This window comes from Pseudophryne corroboree, chromosome 6 (assembly GCF_028390025.1).
Source record: "Pseudophryne corroboree isolate aPseCor3 chromosome 6, aPseCor3.hap2, whole genome shotgun sequence".
NCBI classification, from domain to species: Eukaryota; Metazoa; Chordata; class Amphibia; order Anura; family Myobatrachidae; genus Pseudophryne; species Pseudophryne corroboree.
In genome coordinates, this window is record NC_086449.1 from 510,383,053 (window position 1) to 510,397,830 (window position 14,778).

Here is a 14,778-nt window from a genome sequence, read left to right on the forward strand (position 1 = left end):
GCTGCCCGATTGTTCTTAGTCCCAGGATGCATAACTTTACATTTTTTTATATTGAACCTCATTCTCCATTTTTCTGCCAAAACCTCCAGTTTAAATAAGTTATTCGGTAAACACTCAACATCTTTGTCTGAATTAATTACTCTACACAGTTTAGTATCAGCTGTGAAAATTTACACTGTGCTTTCCAGACCTACTCCTAGGTCATTAATAAATATGCTAAACAGAAGTGGCCCGAGTACTGACCCTTGCGGTATTCCACTGAGTACTGAGGCCAAGTCAGAACACATCCTATTAACCACCACTCGCTGTTCCCGGTTATCCAGCCAATTACTTACCCATGTACAGATAGTGTTTCCTATACCAAGCTCTCTTTATATGAAAATCAGCCTCATGTGGCACTGTGTTGAATGCTTTAGCAAAATCTAAATAGACCACATCCACTGCTTTATCCTGATCAATATTATTGCTCACTTTCTCGTAGAAGCTAATTAAGTTAGTTTGACATGACCTGTCCCTCACAAATCTCTGCTGATTCCTATTAATAACCTTGGAGGTATCCAAGTACTCTTGTATACTATCCTTTATTATATCTTCCAGTATTTTCCCCACTATAGATGTCAAACTTATCAGTCTATAGTTACCGGGATGAGTTTTCATTCCTTTTTGAATAGTGGGACTATATCTGCTATACGCCAGTCCTTCGGTATCATGCCAGATGTGATTGAATCATGGAAATTCAAATATAAGGGCCTTGCTAGTTATGAGTTAAGCTCCATAAGAACCCTTGGGTGAAGTCCATCTGGACCAGGAGATTTAGTTATCTTTTATTTTACTTAGTTTCTCCCGGACTACTTCCTCATTTTACCATGTACTTAGCAATGGGACATTATCATAGCTTATGTTCTGCTCTACTCCCACCAACAGGTCCTCTCTAGTGAACAATGATGAAAAAATGTGTTCAATAAATCGGCTTTATCTTTGTCATCATAAATCAAGACACCCAACTCGCCCTTTAATGGTCCTATATTCTCCTTTTTAACCTTTTACCGTTTATGTACTTAAAAACTTTCTAGGGTTTGTTTTACTCTCCTAGGCAATTTTATTTCGTTTTCTATTTTTGTTGCTCTGATTTCTTTTTTGCATTTACTGTTGCATTCCTTGTAGTCAAGGGTGGATTGGGACACCGGATCAGTTTCCAGTTAGCCGGTCCCGACGTCCCCTCAGTGGCCTTCACTCACCCGTGTTGGGCTGGCTGCCACGATCGGCAGCGTTGGGAGACCGCACATGCGCAGGAGCTTAAGTCACTGATGTGCCGCGCTTACTCCCGGCTCCCATCCCTCTGCACTCACAGGCGAGGAGGTCCCCACTGCCACCACTCTCCCTGTGTCATGGGACTGGGCTGCGGTGTCTCACTGCAGCACAGGTTTAGTGTCTGCCTGCGCTGCATGTAGAAATATAGAGGCGCCCCCCCCAGGAGAGAAGTGCGTCCGGTGCCTGCCTCAGCCCACCCACCACGCTGAACAAGTGCCACCGAAATGCCATCTGTTTCCTGCAGCCACTTTCAAAAGAAACAGGCCACCATGGAGGAACCACCAGCCACAGCCTAAAGGTAAATACATGGCTCTCCTCCCCACTCAGATCCCCACACATAGCCCTACCCTCCTCACACGGCCCCCCCCACACAGCCCTACCCTCCTCAGACAGAACCCCCCACAGCTCTCCCCAACTCAGATCCCCACACACAGCCCTAGCCTCCTCACACATACTAGAGATGAGCGGATTCGGTTTTACTCGGTTTTACTCGGTTCTCAAAACCGAATCTTATTGGCTCACGGATGTCACGTGTTTTGGATAGCCAATAAGATTCAGTTTTGAGAACCGAGTAAAACCGAGTAAAACCGAATCCGCTCATCTCTAAAGTCACATACCACCCCCACTCAGATCCCCACTCACAGCTTTCCCCCCTCCCACAGCTCTGCGTCTTACCACTCAGATCCCCCAACACACTTCTCTCCCTCTTACACTGCTCTCCCCCTCCATTAGATCCCCCCTCATAGAGTTCTCCCCTTCTCACACAGACCCCTTCCCCCTACTCACACTGCTCTGCCTCGCCTCTGCACTCAGATCGCACCAAACCGCTCTCCTTCCCTATGTAACTCATCGCTAAATATATTTACAGGAAGGGATGAGAGGGTCTTACAAACAACACATAAATGGGATGGTAATGCTATCCCAGCAGATGGGATGCCAACTGTCAATATACCAACAGTGGCATCCTGACCACCAGAGTACCAGCGGGGAGAGCGTAAATGGTCCCCTCGCAGGCTCGCTGCGCTAACCAGAGGTTTTATTCCCACTCTATGGGTGTCGTGGAAACCCACAAGTGGGAATAGCCATGGCGAGCACTGTCGGCATTCCCGGTTGTTGGGATTTTTACGTCGGGATCCCAACCACTGTGATTTTCACTGCATGCCACATCGATAAATCAGCATACAGTATGTCCCCTTGCACATACAGTAGTGGCCTGTGTTAGCTGCAGAGGGGGTCAGATGAATAGTATTTTTTTTAAGGTGGTGGCCATGCCTCTCCATATTTTGCCACACCACACCAGTACTTCGATCCATATCTGCTCTCCCCTGCCTTGACCCCGCCCCCTATTTAGGGTTGCTTCCAGAAAGTTCCCTGGCTGGTTTTGTATCCCAATCTGCCCCTGCTTGTAGTACTGGAATGACTCTGCCTTCCTGTCAGATTTAAACGCTTTAAAAGCGCGTCTCTTTTTATCCATTTGTCCCTTAATCTTCTTGTTAAGCCACATCAGTTTTAATTACACCTGTGTTTGCTGCCCTTGGGAATAAACATATGAGTGTACTTATCTAGCAAAATTCTAAAAGCATCGCACATTTCAGTCGTATTCTTACCATGAAACAAAATTTTCCAATCTATGGGCCTAATTCAGACCTGATCGCTTGCTAGCAATTTTTTGCAGCTCTGCAATCAGATAGTTGCCGCCTACAGGGGAGTGTATTTTAGCTGTGCAAGTGTGCGAATGCATGTGCAGCCGAGCAGTACAAAAAGATCTTTTGCAGTTTCTGAGTAGCCCAGGACTTACTCAGCCACTGCGATCACTTCAGCCTGTCCGGGACCAGAATTGACGTCAGACACCCGCACTGCAAACGGTTGGACATGCCTGCATTTTTCCAACCACTCCCAGAAAATGGTCAGTTGACACCCACAAATGCCTTCTTCCTGTCAATTTCGTTGCAATCGGCTGTGCGAATGGATTCTTCGTAAAACCTATCGCACAGCAATGATCCACTTTGTACCTGAGCGACGTGCCTGCGCATTGCGGTGCATATGCATGCACAGTTCTGACCTGATTGCAGTGCAGTAAAAAATCCTAGCATGCGATCAGGTCTGAATTACCCCCTATGTCCATTAGTGCTTGTTTCAGCATGTTGAAATTAGCTTTTCTAAAGTTGAAAGTCTTAGTTGGACCCTTATAGTGTTGTTTTTGAAGACTGCTATCGAATGTGACTATATTATGATCGTTATTTCCCAAGGTCTCCCCTACTTTAGTATTTAATATAATCTCCACATTATTAGTTAATACTAGATCCAGTATAGTCCTAAGTCTAGTTGGTTACTCAATTACTTGAGACAGGTAGTAATCTTTTAGCATGTTTAAGAACATGTTACCCCTAGCTGTATTACCTGATTCGGTGTTCCAATTTATGTCTGGATAATTAAAATCCCGAATGATTAGGACCTCCCCCAGTCCGGCAGCTTTTTCGATTTGCTGCAAGAGTTGTAATTCTTCTGTCACACTAATATCTGGCAGTTTGTAGCATGTCCCTATTAGTAGCTTTTTTATATCTTTCCACGCACTCAAAATTGAAACCCATAATCACATTATCTCCAGTCCCCTTGTAAATAACCTCCTTTACGTAAGGTTTTAAGGATGACTTAACATAAAGACATACAACCCCTTTTTGTTAGTCCTATCTCTCCTGAAGAGTGTATATCGCTCCATATTTGCTGCCCAGTTGTGAGAATCATCCCACCATGACTCCGTAATGCCTATGATATCATACTGATCATTTAGTGCTATCATTTCTAATTCCCCCATTTTACTTGTTTGCTTCTTGCATTAGCAAGCATACACTTTCATTTAGTAATTCCCTGGTCTGCATGTTTTTTAGTTGATATTGTTTTAGTTACTTGCGTTTTTCTTGATTTAACATTGCGGACTATTTTTCTCCTCCCCCTTCTCCACCCACATGATATTTTATAGATCCCTTCTTTCTGCCCTCTCTGACTGTCCCATTAAATATTTCTAATCCCTCCCTCCAGACATCTAGCTTAAAATCTCCTCCAACCTTCTAATCATCTGTCCCACAAGCACTGTTGCACTCCTCACTCAGGTGCAATCCATCACAACAAAAAAGATTGCGCCTGACCGAGAAGTCTGCCCAGTGATCCAGGAACACAAATCCCTCCTTCCTACACAAATCTCATAGCCACACATTTACCTCCCTAATCTCCCTCTGTCTTCCTGGGTTTGCGTGTGGCACAGGTAATATTTCTGAGAATATTACCATAGATGTCCTTGCCTTAAATTTGCATCCTAGGTCCCTGTAATCATTTTTAAGGACATCCCATCTACCACTAACTTTGTCACTGGTGCCAATGTGCACCAAGACCAACGGCTCTTTCCAGCCCTTCCCCACAATCTGTCTACCTAATCCGCAATGTGTCATATCCGAGCATCCAGAAGACAACATACTGTAAAACAATCTCAGTCCCAGTAACAGATTGCCCTATCGGCCTTTCTAATAATTTAATCCCCTACCACCACAATCTGACTAGGTTCCTTGATAACCACTATCCCCTCTGTGCCAGAGTGACCATTCCTCTGGTTGCTAGAGGATACAGTCTCTGCTAGTTCTGACAAATTTGCACTGCCATTCACAGTGTCTTCGTCCAATCGGGTGAATCTGCTGGGATTTAAATAGATCCCACATTTAGACTGAGCTTTACTTCTGATGAAGCTAGGTGACCGTGCCTAGGGAAACGTGTTAAGTGCCAAGCTGCCATCACCACATGCGCTCCACTTCATGAGGATCCAGATATGGACTTTTAATCCATTTATTCCTTGCCTTTGGAACTTTCTCTGTGTGACTGCACTATTACAGCATTGATTGGAGAGACCCAGCTTTTGCTTAATCATCACAGCTTGCCTTCTGTTAATTTCCAAGCACCTGGAGGACTCCATCGCCATGGGTAACACCAGCTGTATCTAAACATCATTAATCCCCAGGGAACTTTATCCTTTAGTCTGGGATCCCATGTGGACACACACCAGCAGCTATTTTATTTGGTTCTCAGTTTTTATTCATGCCCAATTATATGATTTTAAGTGTTATGGTACATATACTGTCTAGTGAATAAATTGTTTACATATTTTAATTCATCCACGTTTGTTTATTAATATTGGAGAAACATCAACCAGTGCCAGTACATTCTTCTTTTTTTGAATAGCTAATGAAGCTGCTGCTCTTTTTTTCTTTTGTCCATGTTATTGCAATTGCCAAGTTATTATAACAATATTTTTTTCTTGAGTTTCCACTTATCTGTCTTATCTGATGGCATACTCGGGTAATAAGTCATAACCCGTCTTGGTGCTATGGGTATGAGAAAAATATTTTGCCTACAATCTAATGTTAGATTCATTTGTTCAGTTTACATTGGTATTGTGGAAGTATAGTATATTCTAATGATGACATCAGAGATGACAAACACATTATACAAATTGTCAAATAATAAGATATAATCTTATTGAGGCTTCTATAGAGTAGGATGGATTTTGCATAAAAAATAGTTTATACTCCACATCAGTCCTATTGTGCCCAGTCTTTATTAAATAGAAAAAATACCTAATACAAGCTCTGGCTGGTTTGTGATTTAAGCAAGTTTACTAGCGTCATCAAATGTAAAGACTAAAGTCTTCAATAACATATTTTATCACATTTTGTAAGGGCTTTCTTTTACTCTACAGATACAATGAGTTTTCCTTCAGTTAGCAAGACTGTTGAGGGGGGGGGGATTCAAATGTTGAAAAGTCAGTTGGGAGTCTGTTTTTTTCTGTCTATTAGATAGGAAAAAACAGACATCCAACTGACTTTTCAAACATTTAAATACCCCCTTAGTGTCTGTAATGTTTTTAACACATATTTTGATCCTTTGGTGACCCTAAGACCTATATCAAACAATCCCTTGCTTCACTATCCTCAATTAACTACTGTTTGCTGTTTCTATCATATCTTACGGTGGTCTCAAATATCAGTTGTATAGATATAGGACAGTGAAATACACCTCTGCACTGCTGAGTCGACTATGTGTTAGCCATCTCCTCATGAATGTCTCAAATACATACTATTACTCTCCCACAACCTTATCCTGTGCTTCTCTGTATGAATCATCAAGGAAAGGTTCCAATTGATCCTTCCCTATCAAACTATTTTTAAACTTCAAAATGACAATAGAAATTATATTAAAAACAATCAGTGCTCCCTTGGCTGCCTTCCAACACCTTTCACATGTGAAGTCATAACATCACAGAAAAGTAAAGCAGGGAAGTTTGTGCACAGATATGTAGGTGATGCACCCTGCAAGCTTCAAACGGGTACCATCAGGGTAGTGACCATTTTTTCCCCTTGGCCTTGCACTCTGGGTGGTGGCATTGCCTGCATGCATCATGTTATAACCTTGTACATCAGAGAGGTCTATTTAGAGCCCCTAGCATGTTTAGTGTGTTCTCCCCAATGAATGTGGAAAATTTATGAAGATTGGGCTGTTTAGGGATCTGTATAACACTGAACAGAAATGCCACCATCATATCTGTTTAGATAGAAGTATAACTAAAGGTTACTGTAATATAGTTGTTTGTAATAGCACACCTTTTTTGGCCCATATTTATCTCCTGACTGTGTACCTCTTATGCCTTTTTCTTTCAGATGCTTGCATTTTCCTAAGTCTTTGCATGTCTTGTCAACCACTGTTTTAATCAGAGCTGAATGGAGGCCCTTTGTGGAAAGATAAATATTCATAAATGTGCATTAATTTCTAATTCTATTCTATGTTTTCTTTTTTTGTTGCAAAATAAAATATAACTCTATAACCAGGTGAGGATAGTTCAGGAAGTGACCAGCCCCTCTCTCCCGGAGAAAGGCACCCAATGAGACGCTCTAGTACCAGAGACAAAAACAGGAGAGCAGGAACTTGTTTTCTTCTGACAACAGGTGATTATGCGTGCAATACTGATGGAGGGATACGGAAAGGTATGGGCTTTTTTAATTTTTAATATGTAAATCTAAATGAATGTGTGTATAAAATACTATATAAAGAAGAGGTGGGCAATCATTGACACTCCAGCTGGTTCTCAACTAAAGTTCTCATCATACTTATTCAGACTTAAGTTATTTATTTAGTGAAGCTGTAGTAGATGGTAAAGCTGGATTGAATATGCAACTGGTGTGCCAAAGGTGGCTTTCCTTAATATAGTGTGCTATTTATCAAGCTGCTGGAGATATGTGTACAAGCATCGCTTATTGGAAACAAGTACTTTCAGTATCTTAAAATCTGATTGTTTTCTGAACTTAAAAACATATTACTATGAAATTCCCTAAGATATTTTACAAAAAACTTATTACAGGTGTATATGTACAGTAAATGCAATTTAAAAATATATATAATTAAAAAAGAATGCATCAGTTTGTCACATAAATCTGAGCTCATGCAAAGTAGTTTACAGACTCACATAAATTAAGTAAAAGACATATGGAGGTGTATAAATAGATTTTCTTGTGTGTGCTGAATACATCAACTAAAAATTTGTGTCATCCAGAAAGTCATAGTTTTCTTTGTTTTGCAGTGTTCCCTTTTTGTGTAATAACTGAATAATTTCTGTTTCAATTAATTATTTAATGCAAGTGAGAACTAACTCCAAACTATTTTTTTTGATAGAGTATACTTCTTAGATACATAGAGCAAAGACATTCTGTTTCTTCAGTTATATTTTTACAGGATCTTGTTTTCAGCCAGTCCCTTTTTTGTAGTGTTGAGAATCCATATGTTAAATATTTGGGTGTGAAGCTATTTTCAAAATTTCAGTTGAAAAAGGATTAGTACCTGATTATTATTATTATTATTATTATTATTATTATTATTACTACTACATTAAGATTTATTTTTAAAATTATAGTTGAAAAAATGTTGTCACATAGTATGCAATCATATTAAGATGTCTGCTCTACTGGTTAATGTTGAGGTAACAAAAGAAATCTATATATCTCCTATTGGAGCTGGCCAGTCCATCGCTTGATAAATGTGCTCTTGCCCAAGTGAATGACTGTATGGTGTTCAATGTATTGCTTAGCTACTCTTTTTTTCCTTCATCTCCCAAAGATGTTTGCTTAAAAGTTGCTTAGCAATGTATGTGGCACAGTCTAATCATTTAATCATTTGCGTCTCATGTTCTCATTTTTTGTGTCTGTCCTTTAAATATATTGTGTAATGTACATTTTCTGATAGTTCCTGTCTCTTTTGTAAGACTTCATAACTATATGTTAGTATGTAAGAATATTTTTAAATACTATACAGTATTACACAATATCCTGATCTGATTTTTTTTACTGATATTAAGCCAATCAAAAAAACATTTTTGCTTAAAAAATAAGTAGTGATATAAATATCAAAACACAAAAATTGAGTGGCTTTCTTATGTAAAAATTATAACAATGTCTTCTTGCTAGTGCATGCTTATTTTTTTTAACAAATTTTATATGTACTATTTAATTTAAAATAATGCAAATATTGAAAACTTAGCTTGCAATTTTAAGTAATATGAACCATTATACATACACAACTTTATTTTTAGAGTTAACCTAATGATGAGAGAGTTGGTGTAGCCTGTAGTGATAATTTATGTTTTACATGCATACTGAAACCACACTGGATTTATCAAACATAAAAATCAGGTGTCTTCATTAAACATAATACGCATGAGATATCAATTCTGAAGAAATGTGTCTCTTTTTAATAAATAAATATTATTTTTGGGGAAATTCTATTTCAGGTTATTAAGCTGGGCCCATAAATACCCCTTTCTTGTGATGATACTAAAACACACACACACACACACACACACACACACACACACACACACACACACACACACACACACACACACATCACAATTACCCACAGTGCGCTAAAATATTAATAGCTATCAATAAAATCAGTCAGTAATACTTAGTCAATTTAGGCTGCAATTCCAAAGTCTATCTTTTTTTGTCAGTCCAAAGTCAAATGTAGTTTTAGTAGAAATTGTGGGTCTTTAGGTTGCGCCACCACAATATTTTTATACACATTGAAATAACATCATCAGTAAATCAGTAACCTGGATGGATATGTTTCTTGGAGATGTTTTCTGAAGATGGAGGATTTTAGAGGATTTCTTCTTTATACAGATGGAGTCACGCTAGTCGTGGCTCCGTCTGTGACTAGGCGCACCCGCCTGGGCGCACCTAGTCACTGTGAGCGTCTCCATCTGGACGGGCGTGCATGACCAGACAGAGACGCTTACAATGGAAAGTGGCTCTGTGCACTCTCGGTGTGACTAGGCGGATGGATCACCTAGTCACACCGGGAGTGCACATGTGCGCCTCAGCCAGCAAAGATAACGGAGGTTCTATCTGTATTTCTATAATGAGACCTTCATACCAGAGTTTACCCAAAAGACTGAATAAATTAATGTATGTATCTTTTAAAATAATTTAATCCATACATTTTTTAATGTGTGACCTCATATACACCAAATGTGCCCACTTTTCACTATTGCAATAAACACCCAATGCATTTTGGAAAATTAATATATATATATATATATATATATATATATATAGCGTCCTGTCGGCGGCACTCCGGTATCACAAAGACACAACAGCAGGTTTGCAGAAATAACAACGTTTCGAAGCTTTAATCACTCCGTCTTCAGGTTATACAAGTATTGAACACCACATACCTTTTATCCCCTCCCAATGTGCAGAGAGCCCCGGCGTTCCGACGCCCGCTAATGACGTCATCCCGCCGTCCCACCTGCCGAAGGCATCACTTTAATGAATGTGACTATGATAACATATAAAAACATCTACAAACAAATACATTACATACATAAAATTAAAAGCAAATGTAGCACAGACACAGATGCAGTGATTATATGTAGATAATCAAATTTCAAAGATAACATGTATATCTGAAATATCAAACATTATTCGCCCAAACACTGTAAATTCCTACCACAGAAACTCATCTAATTTACTTATAAAAAACAGTGTAGTCCCAGAGTCTCATTGAGACCCCTAGGTGCCAATGTTTGAAGCTCATAAATCCACTTAGATTCTCTTTGCAGTAACTGCAATGACCTATTCCCCCCTCTAATGTTGGCCGGTACATGATCGTTAATAATATATTTTAAACACGCTACACTATGTCTTGCCAATGCAAAATGACGTGCCACTGGTTGATCGCTTGTGCCATTTAATATGGCCTTTCTAATGGCCAATTTGTGGTTGGCCATCCGTTCCCTCAATGTGCAGTCAGTTTTCCCGACATAGTGTAAGCCACAAGGGCAACTGATCAGGTAGATAATATACTTAGTCGTGCACGTCAATCTAAAATTGATAGTGTATTTCTTACCACTAAAGGGATGATTGAATGTACTCCCCGTTAAGAGTGATCTGCACGTGGTGCAATTCAAACACCTGAAACAACCCTTGCGTAAGGACAGAAACGTGTTCTGTTCGCTTTGTGTAGAAGATAACCCCGTGATGTCTGTTTTAACCACCCAGTCATGCAAGTTTCTACCTCTTGTGTATGTTGGCATAATAGAGGTCTCAGAGAGGTTCAAGTCCTTGTCAGACTGGATCATGGGCCATAAAGATTTAGCGGCCTTGGAGATCGCCCCACTTTTAGTATTGTAGTGATTCACCCAAGGGAAACGGGAATTGATAGTTTTCTTTTGTTTCTGTGAGAGCAACAATTGCCTATCCATATTAAGTGCTTTCTGTTTTGCCACCAATAATTTCTCAAGAGGGTATCCCCTCTGTCTGAATTTGATGATCATATCATCAATCTGGGCTACAGCATTGGGAGGGGATAAAAGGTATGTGGTGTTCAATACTTGTATAACCTGAAGACGGAGTGATTAAAGCTTCAAAACTTTGTTATTTCTGCAAACCTGCTGTTGTGTCTTTGTGATACCGGAGTGCCGCCGACAGGACGCTATACATGACCCGCTGCCATACGGGTTTAGGAGGGCACCGGACAGTTATATTTTGTGTTTGGGAGTTCTGCCGGAATTTCTTGTATGTATATATATATATATATATATATATATATATGTGTGAAACTCAGAAATTTAGAATATTGTGCAAAAGTTCATTTATTTCAGTAATTCAATTTAAAAGGTGAAGCTAATATATTATATAGACTCATTACATACAAAGTGAGATACTTCAAGCCTTTATTTGTTACAATTTTGATGATTGTGGCTTACAGCTTAAGAAAACCCCAAATCCAAAATCTCAGAAAATTAGAATATTACATAAAATCAATAAAAAAGGATTTTATATACAGAAATGTCGGCCCTCTAAAAAGTATAATCATGCATATATACTCAGTACTTGGTTTGGGCCCCTTTTGCATGAATTACTGCCTCAATGCGGCGTTGCCTGACCTGAACCCCATAGATAATCTATGGGGCATTGCCAAGAGAAAGATGAGAGACATGAGACCGAACAATGCAGAAGAGCTGAAAGCCGCTATTGAAGCATCCTGGTCTTCCATAACACCTCAGCAGTGCCAGAGGCTGATAGAATCCATGCTACGCTGCATTGAGGCAGTAAAATTCATGCAAAAGGGTCCCAAACCAAATACTGAGTACATATGCATGATTATACTTTTCAGGGGACCAACATTTCTGTATTTAAAATCCCTTTTTTATTGATTTTATGTAATATTCTAATTTTCTGAGATTTTGGATTTGGTGTTTTCTTAAGATGACACAAACGAAAGAAAAAGAAACTCTCTGGTTTTGGGGGCACTCCTATGTTGTATGATATATTTAAAGACTAACTTTTATAATATCGATTAAACGAAGGGGTGAGTACTGTATATCAAAAGTCAAACAGACAGAAAAATACAGACATTACATATAGGTAAAAAACATAATTGCTCATATGCAGATATGCAGGTTACTGATAACATATAATAATCAGATTAATATCTTAATTGGTTATATACCCTTGCTAGTGGTACACTGAATGGTGTATGAGAACAAAAGACATAATACAATAAGCATTCCCTCCTATACTAAATGGAGGAATTAGTATTTGTATTTTTTAAATCATTACCGATTTTTCTACTTTGCTGACACTCAAAGAGTTTCTCTGTACAGTTGTGATTTTCTCCTCTATGTATCCATATGATTACAGTGATATACAGTATTGACAAATAACCAGACTTTTAAATCCGGCGATCTGCGCTGCTATTTGCTACATAGCAAGGGTATATAACCAATTAAGATATTAATCTTATTATTATACGGTATCAGTACCCCGCATAATATTTAGCATTATATAATAACACTTTGCTAAGCTTGCCATTCTGAGAACCATCTCATTGCTCAGAGCTATCTGCATATGAGCAATTATGTTTTGTACCTATATGTAATGTCTGTGTTTTTCTGTCTGTTTGTCTTTTGATATACTCATCCTCTTTTTTTAATTTATCTAATAAAAGTTAATTTTTTAAATATATTATACAACATAAGAGTGCCCCCAAAACCAGAGAGTTTTTTTTTCCTTTGTATCATATTACCTGACTCTCCGGGGTGCACCTCCACATGAGATATTTCATAGAATAAATACAGCAACTTCATTAAATTATTGTGATCACATCACAAATTCCTACCCTGTGTAGGGAATTATCATTACCTGTGCATGGTTTCTCCCAATCTCCCCTTTCCCTCAAAAGCATGAGGTTTTCTTAAGCTTGAAGCCACAATCATCAAAATTATAACAAATAAAGGCTTGAAATATCTCACTTTGCATGTAATGAGTCCATATAATATATTAGTTTCACCTTTTAAGTTGAATTACTGAAATGAATGAACTTTTGCATGATATTCTAATCTTCTGCGTTTCACCTGTGTATATATATATATATATATATATATATATATATATATGAACCTCCTTAGTATAATCATCATATGCCTATACACACAATAACACCTTTTGTAGTATTAGACAAATATAGGATTCCAAATCAGCTATAATTTACTTAGTACTTGCTGGATTATTAGTCGAAAATTCTTCACGTCATAGAATAGTTCCTTCTTAAAACCACCTAAAAACAACGTTTTATTTTGTAATACTATACCAATGTATAATATATTATTTGTTTGTTTATTTATTTAATAACAGTTTCTTATATACAGTAGCACAGCATATTATGTTGCACTTTAGAATTGGTTTAACTGTGCTCCGATTATGTACCTACTCAAAAATACTACAGCTGGCTCTTGTGTGTGTTCTGCTTCTCAGTCAAATGATGAATGACCCACAGTGTCCAGGGTTTGCCTTTTATCCCCCTATCTAATTGTGCCACTTCTTGTTTGTTTTAATTAAGTATAAAGTTCCATATGCTATGTTCCTTTCTACCAATACTAGCTTAACTTGCTAACTTTAATAATGCTTCCAGCTCTCTACTTATAAAGTAAAAAATAACTATTTTAGCTGTTTTATTCCTCTAAGTTTTGGTTATTTTATTCCTAAATCATTGTTGTAATGATATTTGACAACTTCCTGGATGTGTTTCAAGCCTCATCCTGGTTTAGTATATTTGTGTATCAGGAGTGATCACTGCCTGGTTCCTGCTCATTCATGCGAGTCATGTGTTTCAAGCCTCATTTTATTTTAGTATATTTGAGTTTCAGGAATAATTATAATCACTCCCAGTTTATATTTCAAGTCTCTCTCCCAGTTTCCACTCTTAATATATTTTTGCAAAGTGTATTTAAATTTACATTCACAGCAGATTAGAAATAGGGGTGACCATCAATGGTTCGCAACGATCAGTGGTTTACCATTGGTGGTTGAAGATTTTGCCATTGCTAGTGGAGACCCAGTAGTTTTCTACTATCAATGGCAGAGAAGTGGCAATGGATTTTATTTCCTGGCACACTGCTCACAGAGCATATCTCCACCCCCAACATGGCCTGTTTCGCCTTACCTCCTTCCTGACTGACCCACTGCCCACTATGTCCTGCCTCCCAGTCAGTCAGAGGTGTGTACTGTGTGTGTGATGGCCATCATTGGTTCAAATCATTAATGGCTTACCATCAATGATTCTCTGCCATCAAAGAAAAATACTGATGGGGCCATCAATGGTGACCATCAACGATGGTCACTTCTATAGCCATCCGTAATTTAGAATATGTATGAGTTGTATGCAGTCATCTGTCTACAGCCAGCCACACTCCTGTTTGATATGGTTGAAGTCAACATAACCTGAGTAAATTGAAAACATATTACAACCCAATAACTTGGAATCTGTTTGGAGTACTGCATACTCCTGGTCTCCTGCACATCAGAGAAATTGGCTAAAAAAGGTAGCTGACAACAGCACTTTGTCACTGATTAATGGGTAGATTGAGGT

General features: G+C 38.6%; 1 protein-coding gene across 10 annotated transcripts in view; it reads left to right on the forward strand.

Annotated features, from left to right (window-relative positions):
* KCNC2 (potassium voltage-gated channel subfamily C member 2) overlaps positions 1-14,778 on the forward strand; it is a 417,946-nt gene that overhangs the window by 383,990 nt on the left and 19,178 nt on the right. For 5 of the 10 annotated variants that reach the window (XM_063927443.1, XM_063927444.1, XM_063927447.1 and 2 more), the window contains exon 4: positions 7,182-7,337. In XM_063927443.1, coding sequence (XP_063783513.1) covers positions 7,182-7,337 — 156 coding nt within the window. Of the gene's footprint in view, positions 1-7,181; positions 7,338-14,778 lie in introns of those variants that run through there. The other 5 variants (XM_063927446.1, XM_063927451.1, XM_063927450.1 and 2 more) reach the window with 2 other exon arrangements.